At 38.1% G+C, this 25,917-nt stretch overlaps 1 protein-coding gene and 2 long non-coding RNA genes across 6 annotated transcripts in view; 2 read left to right on the top strand and 1 right to left on the bottom strand.

The window, feature by feature from the left end:
• The window catches only part of LOC112642067 (uncharacterized), a 141,135-nt gene extending 140,151 nt beyond the window's left edge, over nucleotides 1-984 (top strand). Inside the window, exon 11 of one of the 3 annotated variants that reach the window (XR_007404749.1) lies at nucleotides 380-984. This is a non-coding gene — a long non-coding RNA (uncharacterized LOC112642067). The remainder of the gene's footprint in view (nucleotides 1-379) is intronic. The other 2 variants (XR_007404750.1, XR_007404751.1) reach the window with 2 other exon arrangements.
• A 5,127-nt stretch (nucleotides 985-6,111) lies between these two features.
• On the bottom strand, nucleotides 6,112-8,486 carry LOC112642063 (uncharacterized). The gene is made up of 2 exons (XR_007404796.1): nucleotides 8,358-8,486; nucleotides 6,112-6,479 (listed from the first exon to the last, which is right to left on the bottom strand). It is a non-coding gene; the product is annotated as an uncharacterized LOC112642063 (long non-coding RNA).
• The window catches only part of EED (embryonic ectoderm development), a 29,861-nt gene continuing 12,420 nt past the window's right edge, over nucleotides 8,477-25,917 (top strand). For both annotated transcript variants that reach the window (XM_025419384.3, XM_025419383.3), the window contains exons 1-7: nucleotides 8,477-9,275; nucleotides 14,047-14,199; nucleotides 16,065-16,157; nucleotides 19,038-19,103; nucleotides 20,156-20,281; nucleotides 20,940-21,021; nucleotides 24,420-24,511. In XM_025419384.3, coding sequence (XP_025275169.1) covers nucleotides 9,162-9,275; nucleotides 14,047-14,199; nucleotides 16,065-16,157; nucleotides 19,038-19,103; nucleotides 20,156-20,281; nucleotides 20,940-21,021; nucleotides 24,420-24,511 — 726 coding nt within the window. In that variant the 5' untranslated portion in view covers nucleotides 8,477-9,161. The remainder of the gene's footprint in view (nucleotides 9,276-14,046; nucleotides 14,200-16,064; nucleotides 16,158-19,037; nucleotides 19,104-20,155; nucleotides 20,282-20,939; nucleotides 21,022-24,419; nucleotides 24,512-25,917) is intronic.

Here is a 25,917-nt window from a genome sequence, read left to right as displayed (position 1 = left end):
GCACAGGATAGCGACTTCCTAAGTGTAGGTCATCATAATGGTGAGTACAGGTGGGGACCCAGACACGCCCAGTCACTTCAGGAAGTTGATCCCTAAATCTTCAAACCCAAAGAGGAACTGCTAGAACTCAGCCTGGGGCTAGGAAGGCCCAGACAGTGGGCTGTGGGCTGCCCCCAGAGATGCCCTCCCTGTACTAGTGCAGCAGCCCAGGCTGTAGGTTCCACACGATCAAGGAGGACAAGGCCAAGGAAGGCTACTGCACTGCTGTTTGGGAGACCAGCTGCTACATGCCAGTACCCACCCTTCCCCTGGGTTTGCTGCAACCCCCTCATGAAAAGCACCCAAGTTCCTTTCTCTTTTTCTCCCCTGGTTCTGTCAGTTGTCATAGTCCTGGAGAAGGGGCTCTGTGAGGGATCAGAAGTGATTCTGGAAGTTCATTAGAACCCTGAGAGAAGGGCCAGGCGGTCTTCTTGCTGCTGAGTCCTGGAGAGAAGCAGAACGACAAACCTGTCACTATGTCTGCCCTGGCAAGGTAAGAAGGCAGGTCTGGCTACAGAGACCCACAGCCCGGCAAGCCAGAGCAGAGCTGTGCCTGCCTTAGGTGAGCCCTTTGCTTCCTAGTGAGAGAACTATGAAGAAACTGAGCCAGAAGAACCTCTTGCTTTGGCAGATCACTGCAGGGAATTCAAAGCTGCCCAGTAACTGCCCCGGAGAGCACGAGAGCATGCCCTGAGGTGGTGTTTTGTCCTGTAGTACTGGCCCAGGGCTGCTTCCACAAGCTCACTGTCTGGTCCTCTAGGAAGTTCTTTGAAAAATTCAGTCATGGGGACATCTGGGTGGCTCAGTGGTTGAGCATCTGCCTTGGGCCCAGAGCGTGATCCTGGAGTCCTGGAATCGAGTCCTGCATCTGGATCCCTGCAGGGACTGCTTCTCCCTCTGCCTCTCTCTGTGTATCTCTCATAAATAAATAAATTTTAAAAATTTAAAAAGAAAAAGAAAGAAAAATTCAGTCATGGTTATCCTTTTGGTTTTTCTTTTCTAGTAATAAAATCCATGCTCTGTGCAGACAATTGTAAAATGGCAGGAAGATACAAAAAAAATTTTTAATGACTCATAATCCATTACCCTAAGATGGCTTCTGAGTATCTTCATGTATCTGTTCCATTGTCTATAAAGAGCTGTAATATGTTTTTCTCTTTTTAAGTTGGTTTCCTGTGGGATTTTTTTTTCACTATGCTTTTTAAATGGCAATGTGAATAATATTAAATGATCCCATGTATTATGCCAGGTACTGTACTAGGGGTATTAAAATATTACAAAGTAGATATCACTATTATCTCATTTCAGAGATGTAGTACCAAGTTTTGGAGATGTTCAGTTTCAATCCAAGGCCCCCGGGGTCCTCCTGCAGGTGGGGGCTGAGCTGGCAACCTGCCTCTCTGGCTCCCCCTCCCATCAGAGCTCTCCTCCAGCCCTCTTCACCGAACACTCCTAGCTCTCCATGTGTGCTGCTTTGCTTGCCAGAGGCCTTTCCTGCCCCCTTCATGGAGCATCCCTGAAATGCAGGTGCTAGAGACGAAGGAGCCACAAAATGCTGGAAGAGCCAACCGGTGAAGACTACACAAGGGGCCAGAGATGAGATAACTAGTCCGAGGGTGAATTACCATATTTTAATACCTGTATGGAATAATCTTTTTCTACTGAAAGCATTTCGTGCAGTTCTCTAAGTAAGATACAGACCCATGGAAGCTAGAAAAAATTGCCTCAAATCATGCAGCAGCTCTGCAGGAGATGCATTCATCCCTGCCTCAACAAACCTCTAAGTACTGGGGTCCCTCTGTTGTGGGCTGGGGCCCAGGCCCCAGGTAAGCAGTTCATTTTACAGGGCCTCTGGATATGTCACAGAGATTTAAAGATGGAGACCTCTCCACATGGTAGTTATTCAGAAGTGGAAAACTCTGTCTAAGACAGAGGTCAGCAGACTTTTTCAGTGAAAGACCAGGTATCAAATATTTCAGGCTTTGAGAACCATATACCTCTGTCAGCTCCACTATTGTGGCATAAAAGAAGCCATAAATAATATGTAACAGGAATGGCTGTGTTCCATTCAAATTTTATTTACCAAAAGGTGGCCACCAAACATTTGACCCATAAGCAGGGTTAGACTGACGAAAGGCAGGAAGAGAAAGGAAAAGGTGGGAAGAGTCCTTCCAAAGGGCAAGAGAGGAAAGCCCTCAACCTTTCAGGCAAGTCCAGCTGGTTCCCCCTGGGGCTTCAGATGCTCACTGAGAGCTTGTCTCTGTCAGAGTTTGTCAATTCCTCAAGGAGTGCTAGAATTGGTCCAAGGGAAAGTCCTGAGAAATTTCTGGAGAATCCAGGGAGTGCAGCAACTGGCCAAGTCTCCCCACCAAATGCAGAGTCCACCAAATGTGGGGTGACCCAATTAGGTGGAGGCCAGCGGCTCAGGCCGTGAAAGAAATCACCCAAGTGAAGGATGTAGAAATTTATTGAATACACTGCAAGGGGACAGCAGGCAGGACAGCAAAGGAGAGACTGTCTGCCAGGTGCTGGGAAGTTGTAGTGAAGGGGGAGGTATGGGAACCTATGGGATTTTCCTTTTTTGGTGCCTAATGCCCAGGTGTAAGTCACCGATCAGTCAGCTAGGGCTTATTAGGGTTAGACATGGGTCACCTAATGGGCCTGTTTGAGTCAGCCTGGTCATCACTGTGGGCCCTTTTACCACACTCAGGTTTCCATTGCTCACGTTGGTTGCCTAAAAGCAGCCTCTACAAGCTGTAATTTGTCAACCTCTGCTTTTATGGTTTAAAAAAGTCTTCCCTAAAGACACCTAGATTTAGATATTGGATAGATCATAATTTACATGCAAATCACTTACGTTTTAGAGCATAAGTTCATTTCTGAGGAGTTGACCTGTTTTTCTTCAGTGGTGTGGGAATATAATCATTCAACTATTAATCTAAAATCTTGGGGAAAAAAATAAATAAAATAAAATAAAATCTTGGGGAATGGGCGGCCTGGGTGGCTCAGAGGTTTAGCACCGCCTTCAGGGCATGATCCTGGAGACCCAGGATGAGTCCTGCATTGGGCTTCCTGCATGGAGCCTGCTTCTCCCTCTTCCTGTGTCTCTGCCTCTCTCTCTCTCTCTGTGTGTGTCTCTCATGAATAAATAAATAAATAAATAAATAATAAATAAATAAATAAAATCTTTAAAAAAATAAAAATAAAATCTTGGGGAAGTGCAAGGAAATCAGATTATGTTTTCCCTTATATTGCAGCTGGTCGGTATTAATAACAGATGAAGGAAATATTATACAGATCCATAGCAACTGGAAAAGAAGATAAATCAGGCTGAGAGAAAGAAAACATTAGGAAAATAAAAAAGTGTGAGGAAGAAAAATGAGGCAGCTCCATTTGGCTTTAGTTAGCCAACTGAGGCAATGGGCAGCTTATCCAAACCAGGAAATGAAGGAACTCGACAGCTCTCATTGGTAATGATAGGGCATCTCCTTTCAGAAGACTTTAATTGAGGCAAAGATATTAGATCACATACATTTGGGACATTTGGAGAGAAGAATGCCATGTAAGCTATTGATTAGAAGTAATTCAAGTTCAGTCCAGGAATATCTCACACCTGGTGACATGCTCTCCGCTCCTCACTCTATCTTCCTGACTTCCTTCCTTCACTTGTAAAGCTGGGATGAGGTAGCAAAACCCCATCTACCTCCTGGATCTGGAGAGACAGCCTGTGATGTGCTGTTGGGCATGGGTATGCAGAAGCTGCTAACACGCCCAAGAGAGAAGAGGCATCCCCTCCCTCAGCTGGAGACCTTTAGAAGAGGCAGGCTGGGGACAGGATTATACTGAGTCAAGCAAGGTCCTAAGGCTTAGAATTGCTGAGCTGACAAGAGAATCCATGACTCTGGGGGCCTGGGGGGCTCAGTGATTGAGCATCACTTTGTGATCCCCAGGTCCTGGGATCCAGTCCTGTATAAGGCTCCCCACAGGGAGTCTGCTTCTCCTTCTGCCTATGTCTCTACCTCTCTTTCTGTGTCTCTCATGAATAAATAATTAAAATCTTTAAAAAGAAAAAAAAAAAAAAAGAATCCATGACTCTGATGGCTATACTCCAGCACCAGCACTGTCTTGGAAGAGCTACTCTCAAAATGTAGGTAGAAAGTCTCCATGAGACATTTTTCAATGCTGGAAGAATATTAAGAGTTTTTGAAGACAGGGACTGTGTCTTATTTTTCCCTTTTTAATCCCCACCCCCCCACACACACAATTACCATAATGCTTTGCACATAAATGGCATTCAGTAAATTCCTCCTGATTGATTTTAAAATGTTCAAAGAAGCCATATGATGTTCTGTTCATAGAAAACTGGATCTGCAAGCGTATGATTACACAGTGCATGAGTGATGATGAACAGCTGCTATTTATGAAGCAGAAGAGACAAAAAAAATTTGAATGAATGAGAAATAGACTTCAACTGAAATGGGAAGGATTTAATTCAGCTTTTGAAACTCATTTCCTGATTTGAAGCTTACATAATACTAGAAGACAATAAGGAAGACTGTAAAATTTCTCTTCTTTATAAATAAATGATCTTTGAAAGTTTTTCAAAATAAATCAACCCTTTATTTGAAGGCTAAGGGGTATTTCTGACTGGTATTCTCCATAGTTGAATATGAGATACATTTTTCTAATAGGGTTTTTGAAAAAAAGAGAGGGAAGCAACCCATAAGAGACTCTTAATGTTAGACAACAAACTGAAGGTTGATGGAGGAAGGTGGTTGGGGGATGAGCTAAACTGGTGAAGGGCATTAAGGAGGGCTCTTGTGATGATCACTGTTATATGTAAGTGATGAATTACTAAATTCTGCTCTTGAAACTAATATTATACTATACTTTTTTTATTTTTTTAAGATTTTATTTATTTATTCATGAGAGACACACAGAGAGAGGCAGAGACATAGAGGGAGGAGAAGCAGGCTTCCTGCAGGGAGCTCCACGCGGGACTCATCTCAGCGCTTGATCACTCAGAGTTCACAGCCAGAGCCAAAGGCAGAGGCTCAACTACTGAGCCACTCAGACTTCCCTTCACTATTTGTTAACTAATTAGAATTCAAATAAAAATTTGGGGAAAAAATAGGGTTTTGGCATGTGGGGGATAGTTTTACAGAAAAGTTGTGAAGATAATATAAAGACTTCCTTTACACCCGTTTCCCTCGTTGTTAACATTTATATTACCATGGCACATTTGTCAAAATTAAAAAACAAAAATATATCCATAACTGTTAAGTGAACTCCAGACTTCATTTGGATTCCCTTGTTTCTCTAGTTGTTTTCTTTCTGTCCCAAGCTAGGTAGCTTTTTAATGTTCTTTGATAGTGTATAAAAGATTATGTGGTCTGAAGACCAAGATCTATGAGTAGAATTACATAAATCTAGAGCTGCCTGGGTTTTTTATTCTGAGGCAAAAGCGCTTTGGCTTTCCAACCAATCATATATGAATATGATCCCTAGCTTTGCTACTTTGAAAAGCTGTGTGTCTTTGTGCAAATTGTTTAACTATGCTAAGTCATAGTTTCCACATTTGTAAAAATGTGTGTGGTAAGACTTCTCCAATTGTAATGATTCCTGAAATCCCTCACAGTAATTCAGTGTCGAGAAATTTATGATTTTTAATAATAGTCTTTTGTATTTAAGAAATACCAGGAGGATAGCACTTCAAGTAAGATGCATGATATATTATATATGTTAGATTAGTCACAAAGACTCTCCTCTTGACCAAATGGTAGTCAGGCTCCTCTGAGCCCTCTTCTCAAGTAGGCCTCGTCCTTGGGACCTGTCTTTGATCTTCACCTTTGATCTCCACCGTTGATAGCTGATCAAATTTTTTTCCCCAACTCTGGATATCTGATCACTCTGGCAAGTCAGTTTAGAAAGAATCCTCCTACCCTGAATGTTTATTTTTACTAAGTTTCCACTACCTCCTACCCTCTCCCTCACACAGTGGAGGAAAAGCCTTTCCTCTTACCCTCCTAGGTTGGATAACTGAGTCTATGAAATAAAGTGATAACAAGCAGATTAACAGGAGAAAAGGTATACAATTTATTAATTTTAATATAACATGCGTAGGGGCATCACAGGGAACAAAAAGTGAATACCCCAAAAAGTAGTGAGACTTGAGCTTATACCATCAATGGGGGAAGGGGCTGGGAGATGTATTTCACACAGAGAAAGTAAATGATTTTTTTTTTTGAAAGATGAGAGTAAATTATTATTTTTTTAAAGATCCCTTACAATAGATGGGAGATATGACAGTTGGTGACAAAGTTGGTGTGGGTGTGGTGTGACTTCTAGTCTCCTCTTCTGTGATAAGAGTCAATCTTCTCTGGTTGATGAAACTCCTGGGTAGGGGATTTATGACAGTTGAGCTCCTTTGGAGGATCTGTCTTTAGGCAGATAAGAGGAGTTCAGAGAAAGGCTTTTTTTCAAGTGACCTCAGCTCAAAATAACCGATATACTAAAGAAGCATATTGTGGGTGGTATGTTCTAAACTCCTTCACCCCCAACTCCGTTCCCTGATTATAAATCTCCATCCTTGCTTGCTACATTTCAGAGTTGAGCCCTAACTCTTTTCTATTGGCAATAGTCATGATACCCATTACAATAGTCCTGAATAAAGTCCCTTACTATTTTAACAAGCGTTAGAATAATTTTTTAACACTAATGAGCATTAACTAATTTCCATTCATTATCCCTGACTCATCAGAAAATTTTTAAAAAATATTCCTCCAAGTTTTAATAACTCTTTAAAAACATTTTTGCTTTGTTACAGATAACATGCATACATAGAGGCATTTTCCTTCCATATGTGTCCTGTATTGAAATGTTCAGCAACTTTCCTAATTTTATGACCAGAATTTGACTCCCACTTTCCAGTTCCCACTGATCCCAGACACACAGTGTAATTCGGGTTGTAAATGCTTTAGTTGACTATCCTTTAATTGTAGAGCAAAATTTCACAATCTTCTCAACAGACAGGAAGTTTGTCTCTGCCCATGAAAATGTCACACTAAGCACATCTTACTTTCTCAGTTGCTGACTCCATACCAATCTCATCTCTTTCTAACTGAGGAATGCCTGGCATATTAGAAGAGTTTAACAAATAACTGCAATTCTTATTTTTTAAAAACTATTTTGTGTATTTATTCATGAAAGACAGAGAGAGGCAGAGACATAGGAAGAGGGAGAAGAAGGCTCCTCGCAGGGAGCCGGATGTGGGACTTGATCCCAGAACCCCGGGAGCACACCCTGGGCCAGATACGCAAATGCTGAGCCACCCAGGCGACCCTGCAATTCTTATTATTAAGACTTGAACTTTAATTTTTGTTCAGCCTCCTATTTTTCCCGAGTCTTCATTGCAAAGACCTCTTATTGTGCCCTGCCTTTGCCTTACCTTCCTTTTTTTTTTTTTTTTCATACTCAACTAAGTTCTCGCCTTGTTTCCGAAGGAAAAGTGACTTCCAATCTGCAGATAATGAAACTGACCTTCTCTCTTAAGGCATAATGCAGAAGTAATTAAAGTACACAAGAATTTTATGGATGGGACAGTCTAAACAGGTTACCCATTGGGTGATGTAATGAGGTCTAACAAAGAAAAAATACGTAGTATCAAGTAGGTCCTCCGGAAGTGTCCGGTCCCTTCCAATTTCCTCATTTTCACAGATGAGGTCAATGAGGCCCAGAAAGATTAGTCCCAACTAAAATCTACCAAAAAGGGGGTGAGGGTCTGGCTTTTACTTTTACTTCTTGTCAAGGTTCTCCTTTCCTGCTGCTTCTTTATGTGCCTTAATGAACCATCTAACAAATCCACAAGTTTCTCCAATTTTACTTGACACCTGTCAAGCGCCCAGATATACTAACAGTGAACAAACATTTTGGTGAAGTATAACAGTTTTGCTGCCTTTCCCTAAAATTTTCTCGTATCTGGTGTGTCCTCAAAATTTTGTCCGTCAAGTATCACAGTCATACACAGTCGGAGATAACTACTGATTTTTAGGCCTTGGCGTTGTTCAGGGCCTTGACAATTTCTTGTTAAAAAGGGCACTTTAGACTATACGACTCCTTGGAGTCTAGAATCATAACAGCAGGATGTTGCTAATTTAAATGATACTCAACATCGGCACAAGTGGGTGAGAATCATCACTGATTAAAATAAATATTCATCGGCTTAGACAGTCCTCAAGAATTTAGGACGCATCCCGACAGTCCGCCTCGCTGGTGCTTTGAAATCCACCCCGGGCTACGGAAACCCGGTGGAAGACTACCTGGTCCGGCCGACGAGCTTTCGGAGAGGAGGGGCCCCGGGAGGCGGGTCTGGACAACCCAGCGCGAGAATACGCCCCGGCGCATGCGCAGGTCTGAGTCGGTAACTTCCACTTGCTAGATGGGGGAGGCAAGTGAGAGGGACTGCACGGTTTTCGAACTCCTATCCACAGCGAAACACTAGACCTTCCAGAGCCCCCCGAATAAAGCGAGAGTATTGTCCTCCGAGCTCAAGATTAAGGACACTTGGCGTACGCCGCTAAAGCAAGAGGTGACTTCTCGTATCTCCCCCCATCCCCTGGAACATCGGTGGTCTAGTCCATTCCACAGACTTTCGAGTCCTTGCAGCGGGTCGGGGAACGAACGATTGGGCCGATTGCGGCTGAAACGTCTTTGGAAGGAGGAAGGGGGTGAGGGCGCATCCCTTTGAGTTCCGCCTCTTCTTTTTCGAGACGGCAGTGGGGAAAGGGGACGTACGAAATACTGCTCTCGACAGCCAACGGATCCCACCTCTCCGTGCAAACTGCCGGGAGGGCGGCGGGAAAAGGGCAAGACGGGAGCAGGGAAAGGGAACGAGCCAGGAAGCTGCGCGGGAGGGCGCGCACGCGCGCCCCTTTTTCAGCAGTGTGGCGGGGTCGCACGCACGCCCGCCTCGGCGGCTGGGCGCGGTTTGCGACAGTGGGGGGAGCGGTGGAGGTGGCGGCGGCAGCGGCAACTTTGCGGCAGGCTCCGGCCGGGCTTGCTTGACGGCGGTGTGGCGGAGGCCCCGCCCTAGGCGGCAGGAACCTGGAGGGAGGCGGAGGAATATGTCCGAGAGGGAAGTGTCGACAGCGCCGGCGGGAACAGACATGCCTGCGGCCAAGAAGCAGAAGCTGAGTAGCGACGAGAACAGCAACCCGGACCTCTCTGGAGACGAGAATGTGAGTGTAGCCCAGAGCAGTGCGGACGGGACTCCGGAATGAAAGTTTTAAGTTCTTTTTTAAACTGTCGGCGTGGGGGCGGGCGGGGTGGCTGCTGTGGGGGGAGGGAGAGGTGTCACCCTCAGGAAAACGCGGGCGGGGAGGAGAAAATCGAACTTGTCTCTACGGGGACTTCGAGCGGGGGCCGAGAGCGAGCAGAAACTTGGCGGAGGAGAGAGGGCTCAGAGAGCGTGGTGGGCGGGGGTCCCGAGGGGTCTGCGCTGAGACCCCCGGGCGAGGTCGGGGGGGCCTTTGGGAGGCTTGGCGGGGGGAGTGCAGATCTGAGATTCCCGGAGTTTAAAAGGCAACTTAGAGGTTTTTCTGAGAAAGTTGGAAGGAGGAGCCAGCGTGAGTTAGCGACTCTTAAGAAGGAATTGGATCGTGTCTCTCCTCGACCCTTACCGATTGTCCAGCACGGGAAGCGCAGTTACATCTTCAACTTCACGGGGTTTGGGTGACTCCTCTGAAGATGGGATTTTAGGTCTGCCCCTGCCCTGTGGGTGGGGATGGATGGGGCGTCCCTGACAGGCGGCTTTCCTTCCGGAGCAGAATTGAGAGGGTCGTCTTATGAGTCGGAGGGAAACCACCTTTGCTGTAATGGGAAGAATCGGTTACTATTTTTAAAGTTTTACTAGAGTAGAGGGATGACCTGGAAGATTTTAGGCAACGGTGGGTAAAGACACATGGCTTCAGGTGTGGACTCGTCGTTTCGCAAATCTAAGATATTTTGGAATCAGAGTTTTTCTTTTTAAAAACTCCGAAATGGATCTCGGTAATCATTCTAGTGTTTAGGTAAGTCGCCAGGAATGACTAAAGTGACATTAATTTTCAGTTTTCAGTTTATACCAATAAGGTCAGCAAAACGACAATTCAGAGTTATCCAAATGTGGATTTTCATCATGCATGGCAATAATATCTGAGTATATTTTTAAAACCTTCAAAGTGTTGTGGGAGGGTGTTGTTTTTTCATTTTTTTTTTTTCAGCTTGTCCAGTTTTAGGAATAAACGCCGTCTTACCCATTTCCTAAATTCTACATCGTTACATCACTATCTGAGGCTTACATATGGCACGGTGTCATGACCAAAATTTTCACTGGAGAGATGGAAAAGAATTTTTGTAGACAGAAGAAAGGTAGTTTGTGGGATTTGGACTTGAAGTTTCTGGAAAGTTGAGGTGTTGAACGTTACTTTAAATCTTTTTCCTGTTTGTACTTCTCAATTTTATATATTGCTTTCTAACGCTTTTGGCCCTCTTCATTTCAGTCCTTGGAGCGTGTTTTATTTCTGGGCAAATTAGGTGAGCCATTAGGAGTACAGATTGGATCCACATGTTAGGTTAAAATTCTCAATCTGCTTACTGGCTGCTTGACCTTGAGCAAGCTACTTGATCTAGTTTTCTTAATTTTTTTAGAAATGGAGATAATAATGCTATTTACCTCAAAGAGTGTTTGTGTGGACTAAATGAGATAATACAGGTAAATTGCATAGAAGAGTCCCTGCTCCACTCTGAAGTACTATACAACAGTTAATTACTATGAAGACTTATGCTTCTGGCCCTTGCACATATTAAATAATCGAGCAGAAATGTAATGAAAATGTCAGTACTCTATTTAGACTGAGGAAAATTTCAGGGGACCTAATAAATTGAAAGCCTTTTTGGTAGACCCTCGAGGATATATTCTTTACATTCTAAAGCTGTTTGGCACCAAACAGTGGATTAAGCTTTTGTTTTGGTTCTCTCATTTGAATAGGGACTTTAAACCTTTTTAGTGCTTTGGACACCTCAATGCATTTGGGTAGCCTTCTCAGAACATTTTTTAATGTATAAAATACAGTATATAAGGCTGCAAATAAACTAACAAAATGATGAAATGTTATTACAATGTTCTTCAAAACAAATTTAAGGTTTGTTTTAGTAAGTTGCTTTAATATAAATGTTCAAATAAGTACTTTTTTTAAGTTTATTTTTTTTTTAAGTAATCTGTTCACGCAGCATGGGGCTGGAACTAAAACCCAGAGATCCTGAGCCCATGCCCTGCCTACTGAGCTAGTCTGCCCCAATTACTTCATTAGCACATTAAATAACTGGATCAAGCGGAGGGTCTGGTAGTAGCGATGGTCATAAACAAGTTTTTTGAGATCTGCAACTACGAGAATAATATAAAAATATTTGATTTCCACTGATGAGAAAGTCAGAGCTATAGTAGTATTTGCATGTATGTTGCCTTCTTTTAATAGAAGGAAATGCTAAATTTCAGTTAAAGATGGTGAAAATTAAGTAGGTTTGTTTGTTTTTGCCATTTAAATTCACAGGCCCTGTGAATTCCACCCAGCAACCCTAAATGAGGACATGGGTTAGAGGGAAGCAGTGAGGAAAGGCAGTAAAGAACACTGTAGAAAATTAAGTTCAGAGAAAGCTAACAGGGGTAGTAGTGGTCTTACTCTTGAGGAAAGTGAATAATGAAAAGCCAAAAGCAAGTGAGTAAAGAATGTGGTGTTTTTGAGTTGGGAGTTAAGGTAACCTGAGCAATTATTACTGTGGATGTGAATCAAAGAATTGAAAGGACGTATTTTAGGGGTTTTGTATATGTATATGCCATTTTATTGAATTTATAAAGGTCTTAATGACTGCAGAGTATTTATTTCACTTCTGGAAGAGTATTAATGGTTGCCTAGTACAGGGATGAATCTAGAGATTTATACTTGGCTTAAGTAACCTGTGGCAAGATTAAGGGACAAATTACTGTTTCCTCGTTGGGCAAAAAAAGATGGTAGTGCCATATCATCTTTTTGTATCTTGAGGAGGTGCCAAGGTGGAAGTCAGCCTATACACAGATACTCAGCAAAGGTTTGATTTTAATTTAAAGATAAAATTAAAGCATTGTGACTGTTGCATTTCCATTGGATTCCTTCGTGATTTTCCTTTGGAGATGAGTAAGTTAAACAAAACAGTGTTTCGTGTGGTTTCTTGACTTGCAGTTGAATTTTGGGCCAGAATGTAAAGAAGCCGGTGAATAAATGTCAGTCTTATTATTTTACTTCTCTAGTGTTAAAAGACAATTTTCAGAAAAAGGTAAGTGAAACATGTTAATTTTTATTTACTCATATGAGAGAACCAGGCAAGTTTAAGTCAAATAATATACATTTATGCATTAAAGGAATGGAGAGGTGAAATTGCAGATGGAGGCAAAAGTTTTTTAGAGAGTGGAAGGGAAGGCATTTTGAACCTCTTCCTCAGTTATCCACAATATAAAATGAATTTTAAGGTTGTTCAAAGGCAATGAAGAGGGCTAGAATCTGATATCATGGAAAGGTGTGCTATAGATAGTACATAGTTTTTCACTGAAGGTTGGTTATTTTCTACACTAGATGTTAACTATGTGAAACTGGGAAAGAGGGTGAGAAATAGAGATATAAACCGTGATTTCAGCCTAGGAACTGAACTTTAGAATTTTACATTTTTTTTGTCTGATTGTATTTACATTAAATTACAATTCAAATGTTGAACACTTACTGTGTCCCATCTATCCAATTTTTTATCCTAATTGATACATTCAAGAATAATTAGTGTTGTCTTTTTTGTTTTTTTTTAAAGGTAGGACCGTTTGAAATTTTGAAAAGTATCCCCAAGAATAACTGTATAATACCATCCTGTTTTTAGGTGAATTAGTATGAATTTTTTATATGCTTTTGGACACTCCCGTTAATTTTTGAAACTTCTGTAAATATAAAACTCAGAGGCAGTCATTTAGAACTACCCCCTAAGGCAGTGTTTCCTAGACTTGTTTTAATAGATATTAACAGGCATTCCTTGAAAAAAAGGCTTCCTCTGGAGTGAGTTTAGGAACTATTACCCTAAGGCAATAGGTTTAAAGAAATCTCTTTATTCCAAAGAACACACTGAAATCTGTAGTCAGAGGAGGTAGTTAAATCTTAGATTAAAGAGCCATGAATGTATTTTGGAGACTGGAGATAGGGTATACATTAAGTGAATTTTCATGATTTTCTGCAGTCATTTCTACATTTGGAAGGACTTTAAGTATAGAGAGTTTCTGGAATTCTATATAAGCATTATTACATAAGAGCTGTGAGGCAAATGTCACTTGTAAATAGCACAGAATATGTAAGATTTTAAAGAAATCCTAAATGGTCGTATCCTGATTAAGCGTAATTTGAATGATAACAGGATTTTCAGAAACTGTATCTAGAATAAGAGGCAGTAGTACTCCCTGATCCTCAGAGGGCCACTGACCACTGTATTCCAAGCTGAGCAGCGGTCAAATGAATTATGAAGACATGTAGTTGAGTCAGATTTAGGAGTCACAGCTTTGGTTGGAATCCCAGCAACCCTAAGCAGCAAGAGACCACTTAAGCTTTCTAAACAACACTTCCTTATCTAAAAGTACCTTCTGTGAAGAGTTGTAAACATGAAATGAGCCAGTGTATTAAGGTGGCTGGCATAGAACCGTGCTCTATTATTTAAAGGCAATATTATTCTTACTATTACTCTGATGAGCTTTTCTTGTTTATATTATTGCTGAAATACCCAAAATCCACAAATAATGTGTAACTGGTTTGCTTTTTATCCTTATTTGGAGATAGGAATCATTTTTTCCATTTCTTGTAGAATTTGTTAATTACTACTTCTGGGTCAGTCAGCTACCCAGCACAAAGTCATTTGCTGTTACAGTATTGCTGTATCATGTAATTTTTCCTAATTTACTGGTTACAGGATGATGCTGTCAGTATAGAAAGTGGTACCAACACTGAACGCCCTGATACACCTACAAATACACCAAATGCTCCTGGAAGGAAAAGTTGGGGGAAGGGAAAATGGAAGTCAAAGAAATGCAAATATTCTTTCAAGTGTGTAAATAGTCTCAAGGTATGTGCAGAAAGACAGATCCTGTAGTCTGAGTGCTCGCCTTCAGAATAATTTTCAGTGGTAAACATTTTCTGCTCAGATACTTTGTCAAGTTTTAAATTTTTTAAAAAGTATTTTGAAGGTTTTTGTTGTTGCCTAGACTGCATAGTTATTAAATTTGTTTTGCTTTATTTGTTTTAATTTAAATGGGTAATACCTAGTATTACGTACTGGGTTTTCTTTTTTATTTGTATTAAGATAAAAGATTTTGGAATGTGTTATTCTTTGTATTTTGATTAAAACTTTCAAACAAAGCCACTTCTTGATGCCGCTACTAAAAAGAACTGAATGTGATCTATTAACTTTCAGTCAACATAAATTGAAACAGATGTTTTCGTGCAGTTTTTAAATATTTAATCCTTATCATTTGTGGTAAATATTCAGAAAGCATAAAAAACTCTGGCTATATGGAAATTAATTTTCCTGTCTGTGTAGCAAAATACATTGCTCAGTGTGTCAAATTATATTCTCTTAAATGGAGGGAAATTAATTTCCGTATTTTTATTTTATTTATTTATTTATTCATGAGAGACACAGAGAGAAAGGGGCAGGCTCCATGCAGGGAGCCTGATGTGGGACTTCATTGGGGACTTCAGGATTATGCCCTGGACGGAAGGCAGGCGTTCAACCTCTGAGCCATTCAGGCGTCCCTGTATTTTTTTTTTTTTTTTTTTTTTTTTTTTTAAGCAAAGTGTCTATTATAGTTTTGTGTTAATAGTTATTTTAACCTATTTCTAGGTAGTATGTTTGGGAGGTGTTGGTTTTCCTGTTTAAAATGATTAAATATTTCAAAAACCTAAAGCTGTGACTTAAAGAATGAGAAATGAAGGTTGTTAAAGGTGAATGTGAAAGTTAATGTTCAGTGCCAGGAGATTGACAGTAAAAGTCTAAGGCTGAAAAATAATATTGTGAATAAAAGTGAATACTGTTGACCCTTGAACAACTTGAGGCTTGAAGTGCTCTGCCCCCACCTTTGTGCAGTAGAAAATCTAAGTTTAATTTTGGATTCCCCCAAACTTCACTACTTAATATAACCTCTTGTTGATCAGAAGTCAGTAATATACCCTACCAGTAACATAAAGTTGATTAACACCTCTTTTGTACATGTGTGTATTTTATACTACATTCTTAAAGTAACATAAAGAAAAAAATGTTAAGAAAATCATAAGAAAATACGTTTATAGTACTGTATTTAAAAAAATGTGTTTAATTGGACCTCTGCAGTTCCAACCTGTGTCATTCAGGGTTCAACTGTACTTGTATTTTATGTACCTCCATAATAGCCTCTTGGTAACTGATGTTACAGTCCTTTGTCTCCCCTGGTCAACACTGCTCAGGTATTACTGTTTGTTATGAAATTTGGGATTTTTTTTTGGACCCAAATCCAAGATTATTTGAAATTGTTTCTATAGGAATAATGGAAAGCAGTGATTTGAATGGAGTCTGATATACTTCATTTTACGGGGAAAAAAATTAAACCTAATAAGGTTTAGTGAGTGTTAGAGAAGCTGTATTAACTTTTAGTATATTTGTTCATTTCCTGTTTGGGAAACAAAAGTTAATGTCCGTATGTCCCAAGAGATTAAATGCATCAATGATAATTATCCAGTTTAATTTTGATCAGAATATGATTGGGTTTAAGAAAACAGAAGGCAAATATCGAAGTGTTTTCACAGATGAGTTCTCATTTCCTGATCTCTACTTTAAATAGTGGCCTACATTTTGTGGCAGGTGTGGGAGGAGTTTAAGGGGAAATGAAATGGTCAGTTCACCATTCTTTTGTTTCTAAATTATAGTAATTTTTCTTTTATGATTTTTTTTTATAGGAAGATCATAATCAACCATTATTTGGAGTACAGTTTAACTGGCACAGTAAAGAAGGAGATCCATTAGTGTTTGCAACTGTAGGAAGCAACAGAGTGAGTGTTCAGGGGTCTGTTTGGCATTTGGTTTGATTATTAGACTTCAATGTTATAATATTGAAGTGTAATTATCGTGAAGTAAATTTGGCATAGCTGGTTTACTAACATTCCTTATGTAATATTCTAGAAATTGTCACAAACTAGTTAAAAATGTTGAAACCTGGTATACATGACTGACAATACGTCTTTATTTCATTTATTACTCTCAGTTGTTTATGAAACAGCTTTCTGTTTATATTTTGTTCTCATTAATATTTCATTTTGAATGGCTGAAAAAATTGATTCCTGTTTTTGTGTATCATTCAAATTAGGATATAAAGTCTGTAGTTTCTTAAAAATAATAATCTTAGTGGCTCTCTGTAAATTCAAAGCATAATCCAGTGGCTTATATATTAGGTATTGAAAGTATTTTTTTTTTTTGAAAGTATTTTAACTATTTGCAATAAACATGTTAGATTTATTTTTATTTAAAGAAGCCAAAAAGTATCTTGAACTGAGAGAAGTGTATGGAAGAAACATGGTGACACATTTTAACATAAACCATTTTGAACTTTTTAGTTTAAATAGGGGCTGAACTGGTGGACTGCAAAGACTTATTTATTCTGTTGACTTCCAGATGAATGGAGAACTGGAAGATTCCTTAGTCCTTAGGGAAAATTGTCCTCTTAAGTTTGCATTAGCTAACATTCTGGTTATCCATTAATACTATACTAGGAATTAGGAGAAATACCATAGAAATTAGTTGTTAGGTTTGGAAAAAGAAAAACTGAGGAAATAGAAATTAGTTGTTAGGTTTGGAAAAAGAAAAACTGAGGAAATAGAAATTAGTTGTTAGGTTTGGAAAAAGAAAAACTGAGGAAATAGAATGATTAGATACCGTTTAACAACAAATACAAGTTACTTCCTCTGCCTTTAGCTTAAGAGGTGAAGAGGAGTGAATCTGAGAGATGATCCATACATTGTTACTTTGAGTAAAATAAAATTTTATGCTTCTTTAGTAGTTGTATTAAGCTTCTTAGGCAATAAAAGAATGTGATTTTAATGCATACTGTTTTCTATATTTGATTTTTGTTTCTCAAGTGTTGGTATTCTGTTTTCAAACAAAGTAACCTTACAAGAGAGTTGTGAACTCTGTATTTTTCAAATGTCAGCATATTTTCAAGTTTTTTTTTCCCTACAAGTTTAAGAAACATAGTAAACACATGCATCCATTCTGGGCTAGATCCTTTCTATTCCATTTTTCTAAAAAGTAAAATTTGGCTTCAGGTAGTTTTCTATAAAACTTTCTTTAAGGAAAGTTTCATTACATTTAAGGCTCTGGTGCTTTTACTAGGTTGTTGAAATACTGAAAATTTGAAACTTGGCTACTGCAATTGATAACATGGAATAATAGCTTTTTTTGGTGTTTAGCCAAATGTGGCTTGTGATACATGGCTTCTTATAGTTGTCTGGTTCCTAAATTCTTTGGGGGAAAAAAAGTCATGGGGAAAGATACAGGTTCAAGAAAAAGATTAGGTTATTTTTTCCTAGTTGGGAACATAAGTGCTTTGATATGAATCTATTTTTAAGACATAACTATAAACCTAAGATTATACTTCACTAACTTGGCCATGATAATAGAATTAATTATAAGTAGTGCTTCAATATACTTATTTAAATGTTCCAGGTATTCTAACAGAAAGTATCCCTAGTTTCATTTAAAATGACATGAAAGGCCATTGGATAGTTTACTGAATTTTTACAAAAAATTCTGTTTGGATTTTTGTTTGTTTTTAAGATTTTATATATTCATGAGAGAGAGAGAGGCAGAGAAACAGGCAGAGGGAAAAGCAGGCTCCCCTGCAAGGAGCTGAATGTGTGGGACTCAATCCCGGATTCCCGGATCCTGGGGATCCTGCGCTGAGCCACACGGCAGACAGACGCTGAACCGCTGCGCCACCCAGGCATCTCCGGACTTTTTTAAAGAAAAAAAAAAAAAAAAACTCCACAAAATTCTAGGACATAAACTAGTTTAGCACTCATAAGGAATATTTTTTAGACTATTAGAGTGATTTTATTAATTTTATAGGCAGTGATAGATGATTTATAGGATCTGTTAAAATTAATAAGTATTGCTAACATGACTATAATCTGTAAGAAAAATAGAAAATTTATTAAAGTTTTAATTGTATATAGTTTATATATTAACTTTAGAATATACAGCAAATAAAAGGACAGCCATACATCAGAAAGTTAATATTTAATGAGCTGTGTTCATGAGAAAAACTTAGTAGGCAAATTATAGACTTTATTATTTGTAATTAATATGTAAGTATTCATAAACTACCAAAGACTTTAAGAACTTGATTTAAAAAATGATAAACTACAATTTTACTTTGAGGAATTCAACTGTATTCACTTTGAAGAGTCGGTGCAATTACATGAATGAGATCTAAATTTAAATTAGATCTATTGGAAATAGAAACCATTATTATTGCTACAATATTTATTATACTAAGGAAATTATGTAATACATTAGGCTTTATAAATGCTTCCTTTTTTTAAATTTTTTTTTTTTAATTTTTATTTATTTATGATAGTCACAGAGAGAGAGAGAGGCAGAGACATAGGCAGAGGGAGAAGCAGGCTCCATGCACCGGGAGCCTGACGTGGGATTCGATCCTAGGTCTCCAGGATCGCACCCTGGGCCAAAGGCAGGCGCCAAACCGCTGCGCCACCCAGGGATCCCTATAAATGCTTCCTTCAGTTTAAAGAAGCTATTCTAAAGCAATTTCTGTAGTATCTTTAAGACATCTGTGACTAAAATATGTTTCAAAGGTGAAGAAATTGTGGTTTCTGTATTTGAGATGCAATTTACTATATTTTTGTTTTTATTAGGTTACCTTATATGAATGTCACTCACAAGGAGAAATCCGGTTGTTGCAGTCTTATGTGGATGCTGATGTATCCTTTCTTGGGTTTTCAATATCTTTGGCTAAAGAAATTGACTTTTAATAAGTGCACCAAAACTTTTTCGTAGTTCCCAAAGTTATGGTGTCCTTTCTTTAACCAGTGCTGTTTCTTAACTATCACCCAAGAAATTTGTCATACCTAGTTTATCTAATTTTCCTGATCCCTAGAAATGCATTGAAAGGTGGATATGAGTGGATAGAGGTGCCTGAAGATGTGCTTTGAAAATCTGGTAATAGAAATGATAGCAGAGTAGCTAAAACGTCTTGTTTCTTTGACCTTGCTTAGAATTTTATCACTTCAGAGTAGTTAATATTAATAAATAGGGGCCGATAAGAAGCTGTGACTGGCACTCATACCAAGTACTTGAACAACAAAGCCTATAGGGAAAAAGTAAATGTGCTGTTTGTTTAGGAAATAAAATACTGCAAAACATGAGTACCTAAAGAAAAAGAAAGATTTAAAAAGCCGAAAGTTAGACAAAGGTTGATGATATGGTATTTCTTTCAGATCCATTTGAAAACCTAGCAAACAAGAAAAGGAAAGGATATTCATTCTTCTGTAGTTTATGCAGAAAGAAGTGACCTGTAACCATGTTGGGAAAGTTTCTCACAGGAAAAGGTGGAAAACTAAACAGTTAACTCTTTATCTAGCAAGGCATAGTCAGAAGTATTGAGATAAAAAGGGTTAGCAAGTTCTAGCCTGTGGGGCTAGCTACCTGTCTTTGTAAATAAAATTTTACTGGGACACAGCTATACTCATTCTTTTGCATATTGTCTATGGTTGCTTTCAAATGACAGTGGAGTATTTATGCAGGGATCTAAATAATCATCAAAACTGAATGGAAGGACTGGCTTTGTTTGACCGCATGGTATAGATTGTAAACCTAAAATGTCCATTGTTTAAATATGGTTGTGTAAGGAGAAACGAGAACTCCTGTGTCAAAAACTTGAGCATTTCTTTAGAGGTTTCCATGTATTATACTATAATCGTTGACATGTTTACTTTTCAAAAACAAATTCTGTTTCTTAACTGGCATTTCTTAGGCTGATGAAAACTTTTATACTTGTGCATGGACATATGATAGTAATACAAGCCATCCTTTGCTGGCAGTGGCTGGATCTAGAGGCATAATTAGGATAATTAATCCCATAACAATGCAGTGCATAAAGGTAGGTTTTTGGTTAAATTATATACACACTTTTTTGAATACAGAAAATTGTGTGAAAATGTGTCATTTTTAATTGAAAGCTAGTGGAATCAATATCTTACAATCTTGATTTGTACTTTTTTTGCTTTTTGCTTCTTTTAGACAAGTCTTTTGAGACCTTTGTTACATTTGATAATACAAATTAAGGAATAAGCGGGAAGTTTTTATTATTTGCAATTTAAAAAAAAAAAAGTAATTTCTCTTCTGCCTTGCTGTATTCTGAAAGGGTCTATATGAACTATAGGGGAAGAGTAAGTACTTTTTCCAAATATCCTGATCAGGGATGTAAAGAACTAACTGAAAGGTGAAACCTGGGAATTTGATACTAAGAAGTTTTGCAAATCACCTTAATCAGAAGTTTTTAACTCTGGGGCACATTAGAATCACCTCAGTATCTTTTAAATCCTTGCCTGGGTCCTAGCTGATCCAGTCCAATCAGAGTACCTGCAGGTACAAGACTTAAGCATCTTTTTTTTCCTTTGACTTTGTCCGTTGATTTTAATATGCAGCCAGGGTTGAGAACCACTACTTTAAGTGAAACTATTTTTCCATTCTCTTAAGATTAATGAAAGAATTTATTGATTTTAATATGAAAGTTGAATGTTATAAATTTATTGTAGCATTATGTTGGCCATGGAAATGCTATCAATGAGCTGAAATTCCACCCAAGAGATCCAAATCTTCTCCTCTCAGTAAGTAAAGGTAAGAGAAGCAAATGTTTCTTTAGTCCTATTTATTTGGGAATTATTTTTTAAGGGACAAAGAGTTCTAAGGTACTAGAAAAGAAAAAAACCAACAGCCAAACTTGAAAAGAATTATAAAGTAGGGACGCCTCAGTGGCTCAGCGGTTGAGCATCTGCCTTCAGCTCAAGTCGTGTACCCGTGGTCGCTGTATCGAGTCCCACATCAAGTTCCCTGCATGGAGCCTGCTTCTCCCTCTGCCTGTGTCTCTGCCTCTGTGTGTGTCTCATGAATAAATAAATGAAATCTGTTTTTAAAAAATGAACTTACAAAATACATTTTATTTTTTATTTATTATTTTTTATTTATTTATTTTTAAATTTTATTTATTTATTCATGATAGACACAGAGAGAGAGAGGCAGAGACACAGGCAGAGGGAGAAGCAGGCTCCATGCAGGGAGCCGGACGCGGGACTCGATCCCTGGTCTCCAGGACCAGGCCCTCGGCTGAAGGTGGCGCTAAACCACTGAGCCACCAGGGTTGCCCACAAAATACATTTTAATAGAATGTCAGGCTATGTTAGCATCCCCAGGTCCAAAATTAGGTAAAAAGACCATGAAATATGCTTTTAATATCAGACATAGATAAAATAATTGGTACTGAAGATTAAGCATGTATCAACCTTAATCACGATAGTGCATTATCATCATTTATCCTCAATTGGATTATTTTAAGCTATATTAATTTTTAAGTGGCAGATCACCAAAGTTATAATATTAAGAATTCTTAAAATAGTTTAGCAAGTCCTCTTATCACTGACCAGCCATGTAGTTAGAAATAATGCATCTGAAAATCTGTTTTGCTTTTTCATGTATAAAGTTTTTGTTTTATAAAGGATTCTCTAATAGAATTCCTTAAAATGCTAAGTTCTCCAGCATAAGCTCTTTGAAATATTTCCCATACATGTAAAGAAAAAGCCCTGCCTTGCTCTATATGCTTATGTTGGGAATAGAAGTTATTCAGGGTTCAGAGAAGCCTTTTACTAATTTCTGAGCTTTCTGAAATCAGCTGTGTTCTTATTTCTACACTCTGTTCTTGATTGCCTTTTCTCTTTTTCTACATTATTATTCTAGTCAAGTTTATTCTTAAAGGCTTGTCAAACCTGTAACCTTCCCTCACAATCTGCAGGTACTAAAAAATGTTCTCAAATCAAAACTCTTCCATGAAAATGCTTCTGTGTGATTTTTCGTTATCTACCAAGGCTTAAGTTTGGAAATCAACATCTAAGAAGAGTTGATAACTTTTTCTCTTTTCTTGATAATAGCTGGGCCCAAGTATTTCTTTACAAGTGATATAGGTCATAATGCCACACTTTCTAAATATTACAGCTCTCTAACCCAGCTCTTGCTCTGTTGTGTCAGTAAGTGTAAAGATAACCTACAGTTATAGATCTAATAAGGGATTTGTATCAAGAGCTCTTAAAATTCAGCAAGACAACCCTTTAAAAAATGGACAAAGGTGTAGAACAGACTTTCTAAAGAATATACACAAATGTCCAGTGAGCACATGAAAAAATGCATAATATCGTTTCATTAGGGAAATACAAATCAAAAACACAATGAGAGGGACATCTGGGTGGCTTGGCAGTTGGGCATCTGCCTTTGGCTCAGGGCGTGATCCTGGGATCCCGGGATTGAGTCCCACATCAGGCTTCTTGGCGTGGAGCCTGCTTTTCCCTCTCCTTGTGTCTCTGCCTCTCTCTCACTGTGTCTCTCATGGATAAATAAATAAAATCTTAAAAAAAAAAAAAACCCACACAATGAGACCACTTTATACCTACTAGGGTTTTGACAGTAATCAAAAAGGCAGTAACATATGTTGACTAAGAGGTAGATAAGTTTGAAGCCCCTTACACATTGCTGGTGGGAAAGTAAAATATATCTCCCTTAAAAACCAGTCTAACCTTGCAAAACTCATATTTAACATTCAACAGTTGGTGCTGCTGGCAGGAATATCACTCAGATATAAAAATTTCTATTAGTCATGCTATTTTGGGTGGACTATTATCAAAACCTAAGCAAATGGCGACCTGGATTAATTCAAACTTCATTCAAGGTCTGATTTTTGTCCTTTGAGCCTGCTAAGACCCTTAGTCTAATACTCAGCACTTAATCAACTTCACAAAAGTATCATAGTAACATGAATAGATAATCTAAGACCATAAAAAAACAGTGGCATTTCCTACAGTTTAATTACCATAATGATCTGCAAATGTAGAAACATAGGTCCAGAAAATTTTGGGAGCTGCTTTTGTTAAATATTAAGCTTTCCAATATGTTACAATAAAATTTCCTGTGTTCTTTTAGTTTCTAAGTTGTATCATAATCGGGCTATATATTTTGTTTAGACCATATATTTAGAGACATCTGATTTCAAAAAAGCAAGCAACAGTGCCTTGTGAAAATGTCATATAGGTTATACCATGGCTGCACATGCTGTTATAGACCATTAATTAAAATATGATCGCCTTTTTAAATTAAAGAAGGAATTAAAGAAGGAATCAAACATCACTGATTAAAAGTAGATACTATTTTATTGGAAAAAAAAAACAGTCTAGCAGTTCCTCAAAAGGTTAAACGTAGAAATACTATTGCTGTGTGTGTATGTAGTCAAGAAAAATGAAAACAAGTGTCTACACAAAAAATTGTACACAATTGGAATCAAGAAATAATTTTTACAGCAATGTTAATTTCTACTATTAAACACAATTTATAATTGCCTTCTAGTGTATGGAATATGTTAATATTCATATATAGTATAGGCATTGTTATATTTCACAGAATACATTTTTATGTTGTTGCTATATATTTTGCTGCTAATGTTTAGTGGAAAATGAGATTGTTCAAATTACAGTTATATTTCTAGGAGGTCTATAATACTATAAAAGCTTGTTGTGGTGTATGTAGTTTTTAATCCTATTTTGGGTTTACTTTAGAAATCTTGCAGTCCCCTTCAATTTGTAAATGTGGATTCTGTGGAGGAAAAAGCTTTATCTTACTCTGTCATAGAGTATCTTACTCTGTGACATGTAAGTTTCAATGTGAAACCTAAGTCAAATCTCTAAGTATTATCTCAGGAGCATGAGTCCATCAAATTAGGATATGATTTGAGGTAAATAAGCTAAACATATTTTAAGACGACATAGATATTTCTTTCTGATCTGAAAAGTTTGAGCTCATACTTAAGTCTGCATGTTGATGTAAATTTTTTAAGCAGTTATATAATGTAGATTACATTCCCAGTCCTCCCTGTGTATTGCTGAAGTCCAAACTTTTGTAGTTTTTACTTCTTTACAGAGGTTTTGAGAGTCCAGAGTAAATGAAGGATAAAAGTCCATTTTAATTCTTTTTATGTCTAGATCATGCCTTACGATTGTGGAATATCCAGACAGACACTCTGGTGGCGATATTTGGAGGCGTAGAAGGGCACAGAGATGAAGTTCTGAGTGCTGTAAGTTGAAAGCTGCAGGGCAGTGACCATCAGGTGTACAGAGCTCTGAACAATCCTCATGGAACTCTGACATGAAAGCATATGGTTGGTTTCATATAGTCTGCCAGCCACTCATTTTATTTACTTGGAACATAATAAGGTTTTTAGTTTACAGATGAAGGAATAAAGCAAGTAAGGCTCTTTGTGCTTTATCTGTACTCTTGCACTTTATACCAGCACCTAGAATCTCATGAAACAATACCATGAACTTGTTCAATCAAAAATCACCAAGGTAACTTTTGTTTTGCTGTTTCTCAATTACTGAAGAAAAAGGTTAAGCTGCTTAGCAATTGAGATCGGCTTTCATTTTTTATTTGAAGCTGAAATATAAGATCTATTTTTAGGAATTGTTTTATTATGCTTAAACTAAGTTTCAGGTAACCCTTTGGTTTCATGGTATCTTTATGTTTTATAATTTGTTGATTCATTTTAATGATAATGATATTTTTGGTCAGCTAGTATTTTCACATTATTTTAGCTTTACTTACATTTTATTTTATAGCTTATCTAGTGGTTTTACAAGTCTTTGGTATTTTATTAAACTGTAAAGAGGCACCATGTTTTGAAGCAGGTAGCGTTTTATTTGAAAGGACTTAAATATTCCTGTAGTTAGAGTTTATATTCTTTGGAGAATCATACCTACCTCCTCAGCTACCTTGTCACCTTGGATTTTCTAAAGTTGCAGTAGCATTCTCCCATCTGGTTTTGTGTCCTAAAAGCCATGACACCATCCGTTAAGAATTATAAATTCGAGGGATCCCTGGGTGGTGTAGCAGTTTGGCGCCTGCCTTTGGCCCAGGGCGCGATCCTGGAGACCCGGGATCGAGTCCCACGTCGGGTTCCCGGTGCATGGAGCCTGCTTCTCCCTCTGCCTATGTCTTTGCCTCTCTCTCTCTCTCTCTCTCTGTGTGTGACTATCATAAATAAATACAAATTAAAAAAAAATTATAAATTCGAGCTACTGATCGTAAGGGTGTCTTATTGCTGTTGACAGGTAATTAGAAGTAGCAGCAACCAGACTTGTGAATTCAGTGAACACCAAACCTAAAACCCTTAGGCTCTTGTAAAACAGTATTCATGACCAATTCAAAGGTTGGAGTACACAGAAATATCTAGATTAATAAAGAAAATATTCTCTTCCTCAAATAGAACTCTGTACTGTTTTCTTCCCTTTTTTTTTTTTTTAAATCTTTCCTTTTTTTAAAGGTTTTATTTTAACACATGAACCATGTGCTAAATTAAATAGCATCTTGGTGCCTCATTGTTTTATCTATGAAATAAGGTGGGATAAGGTTGTTATTATAGATGTTCTGTTATGTGTCTTCAAAATTAGTAGGTAGCAAATGAAAAAGTTAAAATATCTTGTC

The sequence above is a fragment of the Canis lupus genome, chromosome 21, assembly GCF_003254725.2.
Source record: "Canis lupus dingo isolate Sandy chromosome 21, ASM325472v2, whole genome shotgun sequence".
Classification (NCBI taxonomy): Eukaryota; Metazoa; Chordata; class Mammalia; order Carnivora; family Canidae; genus Canis; species Canis lupus.
This window is presented reverse-complemented; position numbering and strand designations above follow the sequence as displayed.